Source organism: Gadus macrocephalus, chromosome 18 (assembly GCF_031168955.1).
Source record: "Gadus macrocephalus chromosome 18, ASM3116895v1".
Classification (NCBI taxonomy): Eukaryota; Metazoa; Chordata; class Actinopteri; order Gadiformes; family Gadidae; genus Gadus; species Gadus macrocephalus.
In genome coordinates, this window is record NC_082399.1 from 15,432,154 (window position 1) to 15,450,557 (window position 18,404).

The following is an 18,404-nucleotide window of genomic DNA, read 5'->3' on the forward strand; positions in this document are numbered from 1 at the left end:
ATGAGCACGTATCGGGCCTCACTGTATTCCCATGGGCAACATTTACGCCAACTGAGACAGACATACCTGTTATCCACTGGGTTTGTCCCGCCCGTTCATTTGCATTTGGATGCCGTCCACTTTGAAATTGGGCACGTTTTGAAAATGCAAATTGAAATGGGATTGGATGATTGCATTTAGATTTTTTTTAGGACTTAAATAATGCGTTCACATTATGAGAAATAAAAAACCTTAGTGCTATTGCATTTTCATTTTCATTTTCATTTTCATTTCATATTTTCATTTGGTTATTGCCCTAAAGCTGCTCCCATAGCCTCAGGATTGCTGGGAAAACTTTTCTAAACGCAAAAAGAGGAAGAATCTGCAGTGCTGTAATGGTGGGGTGTCATAAAACTAATGGATCTTTGGATAAAAACAGCATCTGCCAGTGACTCATTAGGAGTAAACGAGGTTACACTGACACCGAGGTGACTCCTGTCTCCTTTCCTGCCGTCCATTCAGAACAGTGCAAAGCACCGCCACACGGCAGGAAGCACTCCGTCTCCAAGAGTCTGCGGCACCTCTTCCAGCCCACCACCAAGTTCGTCCGGAACCTCAAGAGGTGAGCAGCCATCTCCCCGCTCCGCCGATACATTCTACATATTCTAGATGTTACAACTGGAAGGGTTTCATTCAAATTGTCATTCAGAGGATATAATCCATGTATCCGTTGTTCACAGTCCATCCAATGGATGGAATATACCTGTAGAGTACACCTGTAGAATATACCTGTAGAGGAACAGTACACTTGTAAGAACACCGCTACAGTACACCTGTACAGTACACTTGTAGGAACACTGCTACAGTACACCTGTACAGTAAACTTGTAGGAACACTGCTACAGTACACTTGTAGGAACACTGCTACAGTACACCTGTACAGTAAACTTGTAGGAACAATGCTACAGTACCCCTGTACAGTAAACTTGTAGGAACACTGCTACAGTACACTTGTAGGAACACTGCTACAGTACACCTGTACAGTAAACTTGTAGGAACACTGCTACAGTACACCTGTACAGTAAACTTGTAGGAACAATGCTACAGTACACCTGTACAGTAAACTTGTAGGAACACTGCTACAGTACACCTGTACAGTAAACTTGTAGGAACACTGCTACAGTACACCTGTATAGTGAACTTGTAGGAACAATGCTACAGTACACCTGTACAGTAAACTTGTAGGAACACTGCTACAGTACACCTGTACGAACACTGCTACAGTACACCTGTACAGTACACTTGTAGGAACACTGCTACAGTACACCTGTACAGTACACTTGTAGGAACAATGCTACAGTACACCTGTACAGTAAACTTGTAGGAACACTGCTACAGTGCACCTGTACGAACACTGCTACAGTACACCTGTACAGTAAACTTGTAAGAACACCGCTAGAGTACACCTGTACAGTAGACTTGTAGGAACACTGCTACAGTACACCTGTACAGTAAACTTGTAAGAACACCGCTAGAGTACACCTGTACAGTAAACTTGTAGGAACACTGCTACAGTATACCTGTGTGTGTTGCGCTGCAGGGGACTCTACCTGACAACTATCTTCTACCGGGACGACAATGTGTTGGTTACCCCCGACGACCAGATCCCCGTGGTAGAGGTGGAGGATGCCTTCTCCTCCTCCCTCATGCAGGACTTCCTGTGGTTCACCAAGGTCAGACAGATACACTGACACACATACCAGCAGACTATAGGGTGACTCTTTAGTACTTTTCCCCATTATGCTAAGAATAATAACATCTATAAATGTTGGTCCAGAAGTACCCACATGGCTGTATTGAACCACCGGTACTTCATATCACATGATGGACAGCCTCCTATACTATATACTCCTATATGCACACACACACACACACACACACACTGTGTTTGTGTGTGTGTGTGTGTGTGTGTGTGTGTGTGTGTGTGTGTGTGTGTGTGTGTGTGTGTGTGTGTGTGTGTGTGTGTGTGTGTGTGTGTGTGTGTGTGTGTGTGTTTGTGCGTGTGTGCGTGTGTGCATGTGTGTGTGTGCATGTGAGTGTGTGTGTGCATGTGTGTGTGCTGTCCTCCTCTAGTTTGGTCATTCAGGCACTGCATATGGCTGACAGGGATCAACATACCTATAGAGACATGTGTGTGTGACAGCGTCTGTAATCTGCTCAGGTTTCCTATCTCTGGGAGGACACCCTATGGCTCCAGCAGTGCCTCAGTCCGTCTCAGACGTCCTGCACCCTACAGACCAGGGTGAAGATGCTACAGGCCGTGTCTCTTCTACAGGTGAACCAATAGAAACACTCTGCCAAACTTCTGCTCTCCACCAATGGAAACCGTCTTGGCGAGACGGGCCATCGACAGTAGAAAACTGTTGCCAAGAATAGTTTTAACCCATACGAAACATCCATCAAGAACCCATTAGCCTACCGTCCAATAGAAATCCCTCCACTGTATACGTCTGACACACGTTACACACCAAGTTACTCTCCACCAATAAACACTCCAGGAATCGAAAGCTTGTAGCCACGACTGTCTCCACCAATAGAAAATGTCGAACCTGTTAGCCAATAGGAAACACCCTTTAAGGTTCGATAAAGTATCTGTTGTTTGAAAATGTTTGTTTGACAAAAATAATTAAATATGGAACAATGTAACTCAATGTAAATCAAGAAAAAGTAAGCAGCGATAAAGCCATTATCGGGGAACTCGACCAACCACGGGCTCTCTCTTCCCCCAGGGCATGCTGGGAGTGCAGGACCTGGGCCAGGCGTACTTCGAGCCCATCAAAGACAAGCAGGGCAACGCGCTGCTGGTGCTGCTGCGGGACATGAGCGCCGGCCCCGCCCTGGACGGCGTGCACTGGACCCCGCTCTGCAAGCTGCAGCTGCAGCGCAAGTCCATCTCCTCCCCCGAGGAGCCCACCGCCCTGGACACCCTGCTCATCACGCTGCACGTGAGTCCCCACCCGGTCCCCATAGGCCCCTGAGTCCCACCCGGTCCCCATAGGCCCAGTGAGTCCCCCCCGGTCCCCATAGGCCCCTGAGTCCCCCCCGGTCCCCATAGGCCCCTGAGTCCCCCCCGGTCCCCATAGGCCCCTGAGTCCCACCCGGTCCCCATAGGCCCAGTGAGTCCCCCCCGGTCCCCATAGGCCCAGTGAGTCCCCCCCGGTCCCCATAGGCCCCTGAGTCCCCCCCGGTCCCCATAGGCCCCTGAGTCCCCCCCGGTCCCCATAGGCCCAGTGAGTCCCCCCCCCGGGTCCCCATAGGCCCAGTGAGTCCCCCCCCCGGGTCCCCATAGGCCCAGTGAGTCCCCCCACCGGGTCCCCATAGGCCCAGTGAGTCCCCACCCGGTCCCCATAGGCCCAGTGAGTCCCCCCCGGTCCCCATAGGCCCCTGAGTCCCCCCCGGTCCCCATAGGCCCCTGAGTCCCCCCCGGTCCCCATAGGCCCAGTGAGTCCCCCCCCCCGGTCCCCATAGGCCCCTGAGTCCCCCCCGGTCCCCATAGGCCCAGTGAGTCCCCCCCCCCGGGTCCCCATAGGCCCAGTGAGTCCCCCCACCGGGTCCCCATAGGCCCAGTGAGTCCCCCCACCGGGTCCCCATAGGCCCAGTGAGTCCCCCCCCCCGGGTCCCCATAGGCCCAGTGAGTCCCCCCCCCGGGTCCCCATAGGCCCAGTGAGTCCCCCCACCGGGTCCCCATAGGCCCAGTGAGTCCCCCCCCCCCGCGTCCCCATAGGCCCAGTGAGTCCCCACCGGTCCCCATAGGCCCTGAGAGTCCCCACCAGCCTCTCATAGGCCCTGCCCAGGAACACATGGTCACCTTCCTATGCACTCATGAGTGATCAGGGAAAAACCAGGACACACATTCAATAACCAGACGGATGGATACTCCGAATGCCATGCACACCATCATTAATACTGGCTACCTACATACACTCACACACACACACACACACACACGGGCAATCAATAACAGACTGATCTGAACACACACACGTGTAAAGAGGCCTGCCAATGCACTGGAAATGGAACAGTAAAGTGCCTATAGACACAAAAGAAGGAGAGATCTAGCAGCAATGCACACCCAGGGCCAGGGGTAACCCAGTTACCTATACATACCAACCCAAAAGGTGGCAGATAATTAAATAACTATCAATAACATATTACGATACTCATCTATCAGACTGGGTGAATCTATACTCTGACTTGACCTCATGAAATCCATAATCAATATCTTATATTCAATTCATGCCCCTCTCTCTCTCTCTCTCTCTCTCTCTCTCTCTCTCTCTCTCTCTCTCTCTCTCTCTCTCTCTCTCTCTCTCTCTCTCTCTCTCTCTCTCTCTCTCTCTCTCTCTCTCTCTCTCTCTCTCTCTCTCTCTATCTTGGGCTCTGTCGAGAGGCTGTGGCTCGCTGAGTGGGGGGTCCTGGACTCAAGCGTTCCCGGATCCTGTCCTTATCATTACCTCTCATATTCCCATCCCAGTTAGTTCTTGGCCAGCGTTGGACCAGACCTCGTTTGTTTGCGGTCCCTTCAGATAACCCGCGTGTGTGGGGAGTGGGTTGGTGGTGGGGGGGTGGGAGGGGACCTGAGGAGTTCTGCTCCCATGCTGACTTTTCCAATCTGTATTCCAGTTACTTGGACCCGCATCCTGCCAAGGAACTGGTTTAATTAAGCGCAGCGCTTTGTACGAGCAGTAATACTGTTCCTTTATTCAGACACATACTATAGCCGCTGTTCCTTTAAGAACACCTTTATTCAGACACATACTATAGCCGCTGTTCCTTTAGGAACACCTTTATTCAGACACATACTATAGCCGCTGTTTCTTTAGGAACACCTTTATTCAGACGCCTTCTACTGCCGCTGTTCCTTTAAGAACACCTTTATTCAAACGCATACAAGCAAACGCAAATGGCCAGAGCGCGAGCACTCGCGAAATTTATAATGTGCTTCAGATTTGGGCCTAGCTGGCTAGCTGTAGCGTAGCCGTAGCATAGCCGTAGTATAGCCGTAGCGTAGCTGTAGCGTAGCCGCGCTCCAGTTAAAGCTGCGGTGATCTAGTCTGCTCAGGGTGACGCTGTATCTGGGGAAGCAGAGGCGGTTTCCATGCCAACAGAATAACTTCTATATAATTGAATCCAAGTCTATTTGATCAAATTACATTTTTAATCCAATCGAATCCAGTCAAATCCAATCATTTAATTTAATATTATGCCTGGGTGCAATGACAGTAGTTGACTCTAATGGAATCTATAATGTAATGCATTGCAATTGAATGTCGTCCAACCTAACGCCGATGCTAAACGTATACGATGTGGTCTAATATGATCTGGTCCAGGGGCTGTGAGTGAAGTCGTGGAGCCGTGCAGGAGCAGCTTAGTGCAGCAGCCCCTCCTAACCGCTGCTCTCCATGCTAATCTAACGGGCTGTTTGGCTTGGCGCTGCCGGGCCCGACAAGCCCAGCAGTCCCGCTGTAAGCCCTGCCGTCTGAAAGGCCTGCCCGCAAATCAATCCCCTCCGTGGAGCCCCGGGGCCCGGCTCTCCGGGGCTGTTGTGTCTCCGGGCTGAGTCGCTTTGGTCTTGTGGTTCCAAAACAATAGAGGGGGCCTCGCTCCCACCCAACCGCCGTTTATGGAAATATTGGTTTTGCGGCCCGCGATGAACAAATTATATGATGAAATACATTCTGCTCTGTTGACTTGTACCGTTGGCCACGCCACAGGCATGAGCAGCTCTCCGCTGTAATGGCAGCGCCCCAACGCAGGAGAGCGGGGGGGGCCGGGGGCGCAGGATGCCTGCACAGGCCGGGGAGTGGAGGGGGAAGGAGCAGCGGTCGCTGACTATTATCATTGTTATTATTGTAACTAGTAGAGGACGCCATCTTCATCATCATTAGCAACTCCCAGAGAGAGGCCGGGGATTTGTCTGCTCTGCCAAAGTGCCGTTGGGCAAAACGATTGCAACGACCACTCATTTGGGAACTGCCAGATCTCGTGTAACCCTGTTTAAAAAAGGGTTGTTTATGCATAGTGAATCAATCCATTTAAAAGGTATAAGGTTTGAAATATAAATTAATATTCTAGTTCAATAAAATATCTAAAAGATTTAGATGTTTAATAGTCTGGACAAGAAATGTGATTCACGTTGCTTTTAAGAATAGTTAGAAATGTAGTTTTGATGCCGTTTACATCACCTGTTTGTTAGCTCAGCTTGCTAGCCTAGTGAGTCGTATAGTAATAGACATGGGACAGATGTTTGCACCGTAAAGTCAGCGCCACTTTACACTACTTCTGTCTGTAGCCGGCGTGGGACGCAGACAACCAGATAGTGCTCGGAGCTGCAGGAGTCGATGGAGTCCTACCTTATTCAGACCGTGGGGTTGTGTCTTCTGCGCAGGAGAAGCTGGCGTACCACCGGCGCAGCAGGAAGCAGCTGTCTCCAGGGCTGTACCTGGGCTACCTGAAACTCTGCACCTCCATGGACCAGATCAGAGCTCTGGTGCCCCAGAAGCTCCCCAACGTGCTCTGTCACAGCAAGATCAGAGACAACGCCAATGTGTCCAGGTGGCCACAACTTCACCAGACGTTGTCATTATTCAGATACATTGACCAAGCAGCGGCGATATATTAGCCCCTCCCTGGAGAGGCGCATGCGGGCTCAGGGGGGCAGTCCAGAATGTTGGCCAGAAGTTGTAGTGCGAGTCGGGGCCCGATGTCCGAAGCTTATCGCCCGAAGTTGAAAATACAAAACTGTCTTTCATTACTTGAGCATTTGTGGAAACTATCACAGACTTAAAAAAATAAGCCTTCAGAAGATGTAGAAAAAGTCGCTCCTCTTCCAGTCGCTTAATTTTGAGCTCATTACACTAAATATGTGGCAATATTTAGCTAAATGTAAAAACTGAAGCACTGGGTCAATATTAGGGCTTAATTATTCCATGAATGGGAATGACGCAAACATTTTTGTCCACATTAATAAAACAATTATCTGAACTCTCTTTGAAAATGGATAATGAGTAGACTGGATCACTAACCAATAAACTGATGATGCTCCTAAGATCAGAGAACAGAGACACACTGAAAGATATTTAAAATATTTTGGCTGTTGTGATTGGTTCTAACCTGTTTGGCCATGCATGTTTGTGTGTGTTTGTGTGCGTGTTTCTGTGTGTGTGCATATGCGTGTGCCTGTTTGTGTGCCTGTTTGTGTGTGTGTGTGTGTGTGTGTGTGTGTGTGTGTGTGTGTGTGTGTGGTTGTGTGCGTGCGTGCGTGTGTGTGCGTGCGTGCGTGTGTGTGTGTGTATGTCTGTGCGTGTGCCTGTTTTTTGTGTGTGTGTGCCTGTTTTGTGTGTGTGTGTGTGTGTGGGGGGGGGGGGGGTTGTGTGCGTGTGTGCGTGCGTATGTGTGTGTGCGTGTGTGTGTATATGTATGCGCGTGTGCCTGTTTTTGTGTGTGTGTGTGCCTGTGTCTGTGTTTGCGTGTGTGTGTGCGTGTGTGTGTGTGTGTGCGTGTGTGTGTGTGTGCGTGTGTGCGTGTGTGTGTGCGTGTGCGGTTGCGTGTGTGTGTGTGTTGCAGAGAGGAGTGGCAGTGGCTGCGGGCCCTCACCTCCCTGGAGGAGTCTCTGGAGATGGACGCCGACTCTCAGAGCGCTCCTCACCGCCTCCTGCAGGAGCTCCGCAGCGCTGCCAAGGACCTGCTGGCACACATCAACATGCCCGGCAACCAGGTCGGCCCCGCCTAGCAACCAGCACACCTAGCAACCGTTCCTCACAACATCCCAGTACAGGACAGTGTAGAGGCTAGGGGGGTTCCCCCTCCCAGCCCAAAGGTTGAGGGTTTGAACCCACGCGTTAGGGCCTGAGGGGGCCCGAGGGGGCCCCAGGGGGCCCCGGGGAACCAGAGCTTCTGACTCATCATTAGAGAACGATTCTCGTGTCAAAAATTGTTTTTGCTTACAGTTACATATTTTCTATCATTTCAATATCTATTTTTTAGCATTGGAGGAGGATGTATCCCCTTCGCTCCAGAGAGAGACATCAACAGAGAGTACAGAAGCAGCATAGCGCTGCTGTGGTGGTGTACTCAAAAGATTCCTACATTTCAGCTTTCACCGTTTCAACTTAGTGTTTTTAAGTTAGGATATATTGGATGTGCAACAGATACTAAGGCTCTGAGTTAGCGATGCGGTGCGGGGACCACCGGTCTGAGTCTGTGTGTCTAGCGGCGTTTACCTGCCCAGGGCTGGTAACCAGCTACTTAACTAACATGGCCGCTTAGCAGAGCATCCTGTTAGCTCTTCCACAGTATAAAGCAGGCCAGCCCTGTGTGACCAGTCCAGCTCCGGGGTCGATGTATGGCAAATGGACTCTATCAAGTCTGATTAAAACTCGTTCTTATTCAACTGATCTGATGATAATGAATTATCGAGTGGGTCAAGCTTTGTGTCATATTTATTTTGTGACATTCTTTGTTTTAGTTATTCGCCCGTCCAAAGGGCCCTTTGCATCCAGGGGCCCCGAATGTCCAAACACTAGATCCACGTCTGGTCTGAACTCCGCAGACTAAAGTTGAAGCATCCATGATCAAGACTCCTCAGCCCTACATGCTTCTTAATGAGCTGGAGCCACTTGGAGAAAGGCTTCTCTGAACGAAGTTGGACGATGAGTTGGTCTGGTTACTGCTGAACTAAATGTCTTTCACAAGGGACTTCACATCCTGTTTCCCCTTACTGGTGTATTTGAATTGCAATCTAATACTAATTAGTGCAGGGGTGGAGCCCAAACAGGAATCCATGCACCCAGGAACAATACTGACCACTTTCTTTTTCAGTTTCTTCCCATGATGCATCTGGATTTATAGGATTTATATTTTAGATAGAGACTGAAGATACATTGAGTTGAGATACACTGTAACTAGGATGAATATGAAATAGTATAAGCTAGTATGAAACTGTTTTAGACATACCTTAAATATAATATATATTATTATGTGTACCTTAGTAAGTTATAATATATTATTACTTTTACCTTAGTAACATATCATATATATTAAAGGTTGTATCTTTCCCAGGCTCAGGACTTCCGGCTCTACACGGAGGAGGTGGTGGAGCTGGGGGTGGAGGTGTCCCTCATCCTGCTGCTGCCCCCGTCCGACCAGGTGTGCACGGCCCCGGGCCAGAACAACCCCTTCTCCCCCCGCTCCGGCTTCCTCACCCTGCCCCTGCAGATCTTTGAGCTGGGTCGGTACCACGCCGCACACACAGACACACACACACAGACACACACTCACAGACACACACTCACAGTCACACTCACAGTCACCAACCGATGTAGACGGATGACTGAGACACAAAAACGCACGCACACACTCACACACAAAAACAAACAGAGATAGACACACACTCACAGACACACACACACACACACACGCAAAGACACACACACATAGACAGAAACCGACATAGACAGAAGACTGAGACACACATACATACGCACACAAACTCACACCCAAAAACAAACACACATAGATACACACAGGCATAGGCAGATGACTGAGACACACAAACGCATACACACACACTACTACACAAAGACACACACGTGCACACACACACACCCACAAACAAACCCCTTCAACACATACGCTTATACATACAAACACAAACAAACCACAATCACACAAACAATGTTCCTGGTTCTAAATATGTAACATATACTGTATATGTCGTGATACATATTTTATAAAAAGGAAATTAGTCATTTTTCAGTTCAGAGAGTCATTAAGGAGGTCAAGGCATCTTAAGAGGCCTACAGGTTCAGGTGCAACCCAGTCCAACAAATACCAACATCACGCTCTAGAAGGTCGGCTCAAGCTGACCAACACCGATTCCCCATGCTAACGGAAAACCTAACCCGTCGTCCGACAATAGCCAACCAGACAGGCATGGCTGGTGTTGGAGGGTCTGTGGTTGGTTAGCCAGTGTGCAAGCGCCTTAAGACTGTGGACCTGTTGGCTGGACCTCAGCCACCAGACTATGCCATCATAGACACCTCTCTCACGGTAGGGCTGAATGCTTTGGGGCTGAATCTGTTTCTCTCTCTGCAGTCCACTTCGGTGCGTACTGTCCGGCCTTCATCGGTCAGTACTGCAGGGTGTCTGCTCTTCTGGAGCTCGAGTCCCTCATGTCCCAGCAGGCCTTGCGGGAGGCCTTCTCCGAGAGCGAGCTCCATGCCGCCAAGCAGAAGCACCAGCAGGTGCAGGAACACGTACAGGTACGGGACGTCGTATCAGAGTTCAGCCACCTTTTACGTCACATCCAATCCGACTTTTGCGTTATTATAGTAACAAATGTGGTTTAACAAATGAACAGTCAATAAAAAGAATAACGTCCACCAGTGTGAAAATGAACAGACTGTGTCAACACTTATAGCACTTATTGCACATGCTTGAACTTTGGTAACTATAAGGCTTCGGACCACCAGTGGGATTGACCATGGGTCGCTATAAGGCCTGGGACCACCAGAGGGAATAAACTTTGGTCCCTCTGAGGTGGAAGGTCTGCATGGTGAGCGTGTTAGCAGCTGGAACAACTGGAGCTGCCGTTTCTGAACGGCCAAATCGTTGCAACAAGCGATTGACAGGTAGAACATCTCTTGCGACCCGACAGCACATGGAGGAGATTTGGCGTGAGGCCAGGTGGATCATGGACGCGCTGCAGTTTGCCCGCTACAAGCAGTCGACCGGGGGCGTCTCGCTGGCCTGGGTCATCGACTTCAACAACGACGGGGTCCCTGATAAACCCGTCTCAACCTCCTCCCAACTGGACTACCTGCCCTCCCCGGCCCCTTCGCCAGAACCCTGCCGCAAGCACCCAGGTGAGCTCAGGGTACCTGCAGGGTACCAGCAGAGAACCAGCAGGGTACCGCCAGAGAACCAGCAGGGTACCAGCAGGGTACCGGCAGAGAACCAGCAGGGTAGCACCTGGGTAGCAGGGTGAAATACTTTGAAAGAATGTGAAGAAAATTCTGAGCAACTTCACGATTAGTGAAGTTGCATGAAGTGTATTATTCAGTTATAACTCAGTTGATCATGATGTGTACCTCATGGTTTTCTCTAAATTTCCAATGGACATGATGGACAAAATCTGATTTGAAGCATTCTACTTTGCACTCATTTGAACGTGTAAGGGTTTTTAAATGTTTTCTAACTGAGTTGTTAATAAGTTATTGTTACCAGTTCTTAGTTCCTAGCTCTTAGTTCATCTCGTTGCAGACTTCCACGGCCTTTCTGATGAAGAGGGCTCGTCCGAGGTCTTCCTCACCACCGACAGCGACTACGACTCCAGCCGAGCCCAAAGCCCCCGCGAGCTGGACCTGCTGCCCGCCTCGCCCCTCTCCGCGGCCCCGCCCGAGCCCCGGGGGTACCTCCGCAGTGACGGCAGCAGCTCCGGTGGTGGTGGTGGAGGAGGGGGAGGAGGAGGAGGAGGTGGAGGTGGAGGTGGAGGCGGAGACGCCCTGCGGATCTCCACCCCTGACGTGCTGCAGGGCTCGGAGTCGGGGCAGTGCGGCGGCGGCGGCGGCGGAGGCGGGGGCTGCGGCGTGGGCGGTCGCGAGGGCCGGCGGCGGGGCTGCGGCCCCGAGCTGTTTGACAGCGACTTCATCCTGCCCAGCCGCCAGATCGAGCTGCTGCGCATCACGGAGAAGCGCCAGGCGTACTGTGTGCGCACCAGCAGCCTGGAGTTCCCCTCGGCCGCCCCCCACCCGAACGCTCAACCCCACCCCCCCGCCTTATCCCCCGCCCGCTCCCCGCCGCACCGGCGCTGGGCCCGGCCCTCCTCGGTGGACCGATGCCACGGGACCGATCGCTCGCCGCGACAGCCCCCTGCCCGGACCCTATCGGAGGACAGCGGCACGGAGAGGCTTTCGGCGCTGTCCCCGGGGGACCAGCGGAGGGGCTGGCCCGCCACACTCCGCGTCTACCCTCAGTACCCCAGCGGCCTCCCCAAGGACACAAGCGTAAAGGTGGGATCCACACAGCAGGACACCTCCTAGCTTCACCCTCCCTCCAGCCCTAACCTGTATCAAGACACCTAGCTCCACCCTCCCTCCAGCCCTGACCTGTATCAAGACACCTAGCTCCACCCTCCCTCCAGCCCTGACCTGTATCATGACACCTAGCTCCACCCTCCCTCCAGCCCTGACCTGTATCAAGACACCTAGCTCCACCCTCCCTCCAGCCCTGACCTGTATCAAGACACCTAGCTCCACCCTCCCTCCAGCCCTGACCTGTATCAAGACACCTAGCTCCACCCAGGGCTGGACTGGGGACATTTTTCAGGCCGGGCATTTTTAACCAAGAGCAGGCCACCACCAGGTATTGACGGGGAAAAATGTAAGCGCGCTGTGTGACAGCGTGGGTTTTTTCCCCAACTGCTTTTGACATGCGTACCCCTTAAGCCTTTTTGTCACACCATGAGTACCCCTTCACTCATGCAATGACTATGCTGCACACATTCGTTAATTTATCCACATACCCCCTGCAGTTTGCTTGCGCACCTCAGGTGGTATATGTACCATATACCCCTTGTTGGGAATCACTGCCTTAAACGATCAATGTGCACTAGGAGACACAAACATTTTAACACTATGAGAAGCATTATGAAAAGTTCTCCCAAAATACTGTTAGGCTTATCAAAAGTATGATCTATTGACCGTAGGTCACATTACTTTTTAGATGTCATTTCTTTCAACCTTGTTACTTAAATTTAAGTAAAGGAATTATATTAAAAAATATTAATTAATTCATTTTAGTTAATATAATTATAATAAATGTAATACTGTAGGCTAAACTATGAATAATATATCATTACTTGTGTGATACAATGCATTATTAAAGCAAGAAATGACTGGATGACTCAGGGAAGCCGTCATACCACACACCAGCAGACGCCACCGCATCACAGACGGTGCAAAACAGCAAGCTTTTACTTCGTAAGGCAGACGCACGACAGTCACACAAACAGAATGAAGAATAAAGAAACAACCTGGCGGCAGCCACCGCGACAGTCACACAAATGCAATGAAGAATAAAGAATAAATAAACAACCTGGCGGCAGCAGCGTTGTAACTAGCCATGCACACAATTACAAAACGTAATTGGCCTGCCCCTCACCTCATTGGCCCAGGCTTCAATCAATCATGATAAAGGGCAGATCTGCCAGTTTAACTTGCATTAACTTGAATTGACGTTAATGTGGCCTGCATTGAAGTTAACGTGGCCTGCTACGTCAGACGCGAGTTTGGCATGAATAAAAAAATAAATAAAAGGCTTCAGGCCACCGGGCATATGCCCGCCATGCCCTATGCCCAGTCCAGCGGTGGCTCCACCCTCCCTCCAGCCCTGACCTGTATCAGGACAACTCCTAGCACCACCGTACAACTATCCCTAAAGTCAAACAAAGATCTTGAAGTACACCATCTTCTCCTCTCTCTCACCATGCCATTTGGCTGTTTCTCAACATCTATTCTACTATCCTGCTTTATCTTTATTCACAGTGCATCTCACAGTGCATCTCTTTGGCTGTAATCACCCGTTTCAATGAACCCTGAATGCTAACCGGTGTTTTGCTCTCTCCCGGGCCCAGCTCCGCGTGACCCCGTGTACCTCGGCGCGGGAGATAGTTCAGCTGGTCGTCCAGGAGATGAAGGCGGCCTCGCGTCGCATGCTGGCCGGCGGCGGCAGCGGCGGGGGCAGCGTGGACCCGGACCAGGGGGGAGGCTCTGCTCCAGAGCAGCTCCAGCTCTTTGGGCTGGTCCTGGCGGTGGAGGGCAGGGAGAAATGGCTCCAGGACGACTTCTGTCCGCTGGAACTGCAGAACCCCTGGCAGAGGGGCAAGTTGTGCGTTCGCGTCAAGGAGTACTCCCCACTGGCCCCCAAACACAGCCGGGCCACTACCGTTTGAGGACCAAAGGGGATAGAGACAAGGTTATGGGGGCTGAGAGACGTCGTTGACCCTGGGCCTTTTGTTTTGTCCAGAACACTTTTTTTTTTTACAGAAAGTGTACATATTTTTTGAAAAGAAAGACTCAACCGGATAATTAACGGACAAGAGTAAACGGAACAAATAACAAAGTATTCTCTTCGGCTGTCGGTAACTTTCTGGAGATAAAGGAAGCAGGCTGCCCGGGAAGATTAATGGATCACTAATACGGCATCTGCTAAGATTGACACCAACACATCGGAGCCCTGAATGCTGCCAAAATGGCACGGGCTTCCCCCCCCCCCCCCCCCCCCAAATCCTCGTTCCACGACCGCCCCCAGCCCCCGGCCAACCGCTACCCCCGGCAGCCCTCTGCCAGAGAGACGAGCCTCCTCCATGAACTCTCTCATTGTGTGATTCCCAAAGAGCTGTCCACTGCTGCACAGCCTCCGGCTTCCTGTTCTCAGGATGTGGGCTCTGTCCTGGGCCAAGAGGACAGAGCAGGGGGAGGCTGGAGGTGGTGGGGGAGACTGGAGGTTTGGGGGGGGGGGGGGGGGGGGGCGGGGAGCATGGCGTCTCTGCTCGAGGGATGCAATCACCCCAACGACTTGGCCCGCTGGCCCAGCACTCAGCCAGGCCACGGATCTGGCTGGGTCCGAGGCTGCATGTCTGTAAGAAAGTAAGTTCTAGAGGGAGTGAGGGAGAGAGAGAGGGAGAGAGAGAGAGGGAGAGGGAGACAGAGGGAGAGGGATAATGGAGGGGGCTGAAGGGTGGAGGGGGTATGGAGATTCAGTTCAAACCTGGCTGACTCTGGGGTCCCCCCCCCCCCCCCCCCCACACACACACACATACACACACACATCATAATGAACAAACTGTCACAATCATCGCAAACCCGTGAAGTCACACCGCACAAAAACCAGCCAGCGTGGAAAAAGAAGAGCAATACTTTATGACTTTGTTTAGCGTTTGTCTGGCTGATGAGGAGACGTCTTAAGTACTGTGGTCATGCTGTGTCCATTGTTTCTGGGCAGTTTTTTGTGTTTCCTTATTGGCAGCAGTTTTCCCGACCCCTCACTTAGGGGTGCCTGTCAGTCTGGGGCTGGCCCTCCAATTGTTTTTGGTGCATTTTGAAGCCCAGCATTTATGAGCAATGCTAGTTGAATAGAATGTATGAGCTTTGCTAGCATTTATGAACTAAGCATTCATCTAGCATTTACGAGCAATGCTAGTAGCCTAGCATTTACGACAGATGCTAGGAGTCTAGCACCTATGAGTAATGCTAGTAGTCTAGCGTTTACGGGCAATGCTAGTTGCCTAGCATATATCAACAATGCTAATAATCTAGCCTTCATCAGCAATGCTAATACAGGTCAACAGAGTAAAGTTTCCCTTTGTGAGATCTTCATCTTTTCATAATATCATCAAAGCTGCATTAAATGTTTAATATTATTATAGTTTAATATTAAGAATATTACCAGTGCTACAGATATAATGACTCAGAACTCAAATTAATGTTTGGTTTCTTAGTATATATTAAAAGTTTACAAATGATTTAAAAAATGATTTAAAGATGACAGTCAACAAAGCACTTTCATTGCTATTACTCTGCTAAACAACATAAGCTTTTATTTTGATGATTGATCTGCTCAGCTGCCATTTGAAAACATTTGATCCAAGATGATAGACAGGAAGTGCCTTAAATGGACATCGGCACCTAGGATCTTTAGAAGACAGTATCTGTCCTCTCTTTATCCTTAACTAGCATCTACATCACTCGGTTTCCAGTGTTGGCTTAAAGAAACCAAAAGTGTTCTTTTGAGAGAACTTGTACCGCTTAGTTTTGATTATTAATTACTGCGCAGCTTGTGACAAATCCAAACATTTGCTTTGGGAGAACTCTGTCGATATCATTTTCTTTTTTATAAACGGACTGAGCTAGCTTAGCATCTAGCTTCCCAAACAACATACGTTACAACGTTGTCATAGTAGGATTTGTGTCGTAGCCCTGAGTCGTTTCCGTCAATTGCCTTTTTTTTGTATATATTTTTGCACTTCTTTATCATAGATATCAAACAGAAAATAAAATTGCAAGATTAATCCACAATAAATAAAATGGGGCCCCAACATGCAGGCTATGTTGCTGACTTTACCAATGTAGCAGTGGAACACGCAGGCGCCTAATAAGCCTAGCCAGTGTGTCCAATCACAAGGCTGGAATTCAGTTTGGAGAACCTTGGCGAAAGCCCTCCCCAAATGTTCTGGAGCATTCTGTTGTAGGTGTGGCCTGGGATGCCGTCCAATCCTGTTGACTGTTGACATTTTAGTGTTCCTTTCATTCCGTTATAAAAGGTATTGTAAAAGTAATTTTAATATTGAAATAATACTTTGTGTTAATGTGCTGCTACTGTATATTTAAACAGTCCCCATGTATTATGGAGCTGGAGAATTTTTTTTTTGGTTTAACTGTTTGAATTCTTCCTTAGCGCTTCGACATCTTCTTTAACCACACTATTAACAGCCGTTTTAACACAGCCAACTGCGGGGGAAAAAAGGTATTAAATACTAATACACGACAAAAGGACAAACTGGATCCAGTTTCTTAGACAACCAGGAAGTGAATGTACTGTATCTTCTAGAAATGTGAAAGTCATAACCCTGGAGGTCAAAGTTCACTAGGGTTATAGACCCTGTCTGGGTAGCGTTGTCTGGACACAAATAAAAGTCTGTGTGTGTGTGTGTGTGTGTGTGTGTGTGTGTGTGTGTGTGTGTGTGTGTGTGTGTGTGTGTGTGTGTGTGTGTGTGTGTGTGTGTGTGTGTGTGTGTGTGTGTGTGTGTGTGTGGGGGGGGGTCATATAATGTACTTTTCAGGCAAGAAAAGCAAAAAAAAAAGCAGAGCTACATCTTTACAAGGAGCTGGTGGTGGTTCCAGCTCACCAAGTCATGAAGGACTCATCACGTCACTTTTTCTAAATCTATTTTTATGGAACAATAAATGACCATTATAAAATAAAAGCCTTGACTGGTTTTGTCGGTTTCTTCTCTTCTTTTGAGGCTCACACCATCGGAGGATGTCACAGTATTTCAGATGGACCAGGTTCCTGAGGTTCTGTCAGGGCGTTCTTTCCCCTGGGATATGAGCTGTTTAATAGGTCTTAGAGATGGTTTAGTGCATGGAAACGCCTGTTTTACATGTCTCTCAGAGGAGAACACACCCGCAGGCCTGGCTCTGATCCCACGTATATCCCCAGTCCCGACAGAAACACGTATTCACAGCTTATTTGTACTCTCTAGAGGTCAGTCCCATTAGGCCCTGACATCACCCCTAACCCACCCCTAACATCACCCCTAACATCACCCCTAACATCACCCCTAACCTCACCCCTAACCTCACCCCTAACCTCACCCCTAACCTCACCCCTAACCTCACCCCTAACATCACCCCTAACATCTCCCCTAACCTCACCCCTAACATCACCCTAACCTCACCCCTAACATCTCCCCTAACATCTCCCCTAACATCACCCCTAACCTCACCCCTAACATCTCCCCTAACATCTCCCCTAACATCACCCCTAACATCACCCCTAACCTCACCCCTAACATCACCCCTAACCTCACTCCCAACCTCACCCCTACCCTACCTCTACCACTACCACCTCCACCACCCCACTACCTACACCTCTACCTAAACCACCACCACCTCCACCCCCACTATCCCCACCACTACACCACCTCCTCCACCCCACTACCTCCCCCACTGCCACTCCACTACCACCTCCTCCACCCCACTACCTCCACCTCTACCTCTACCACTCCCACCTCCTCCACCCTCACGACCACTGCCATCCCCTCCACTGTTACCTCCATTCCCACTATCAACACCACTCACACGCACACTTGCACACCCTAAAGGCTGCTTCACACTGGCCCAACCATTGGCCGTCTGAAACGTTTGGGGAGACCCGGACGACTTCGGGAAGCTTTTGGAACCGCGCAGACGGTGTCTGAACCGATTCAACATGCAAAGTCTGAGAGTGCTGGCGGTCTGAAGATTTGAGCATTCGGATACTCTGATACAAAACCAGAAAATCAGCACGGTGTGTGGGAGGGGCGGACAAGCGCCACCCGATGTTAAGGTGACTTGAATGTTGTATCAGCGATTCTAGGCCGAAACATAAATGATCATATTCATCTGGTCTTTCCTCACGATCCGCTAGCTGCCCGCCCCATAGGCAGGCCGTCAATAAAACACGTCTCTGTAGACAGCCTATGCTCCTAGATCGTACACAAAAACAAATGGTACTATCAACTTCTCAAACACTAGATGAATAGTATTCCAACCAATCACCGACAAGGGCAACCTGGTCTCACAGGAATCCGTGAAATGACTACGG

At 50.0% G+C, this 18,404-nt stretch overlaps 1 protein-coding gene across 1 annotated transcript; it reads left to right on the forward strand.

The window, feature by feature from the left end:
* LOC132446829 (ankyrin repeat and fibronectin type-III domain-containing protein 1) lies at positions 1 to 17,034 on the forward strand. The gene is made up of 12 exons (XM_060037299.1): positions 1 to 8; positions 440 to 601; positions 1,579 to 1,711; positions 2,200 to 2,313; positions 2,768 to 2,983; positions 6,427 to 6,593; positions 7,605 to 7,755; positions 9,099 to 9,267; positions 10,134 to 10,300; positions 10,696 to 10,903; positions 11,301 to 12,049; positions 13,672 to 17,034. Exons 1-12 carry the CDS (start codon positions 1 to 3, stop codon positions 13,987 to 13,989), a joined length of 2,562 nt encoding a protein of 853 aa, XP_059893282.1. The 3' UTR covers positions 13,990 to 17,034.
* The last annotated feature ends 1,370 nt before the right edge of the window (positions 17,035 to 18,404 follow it).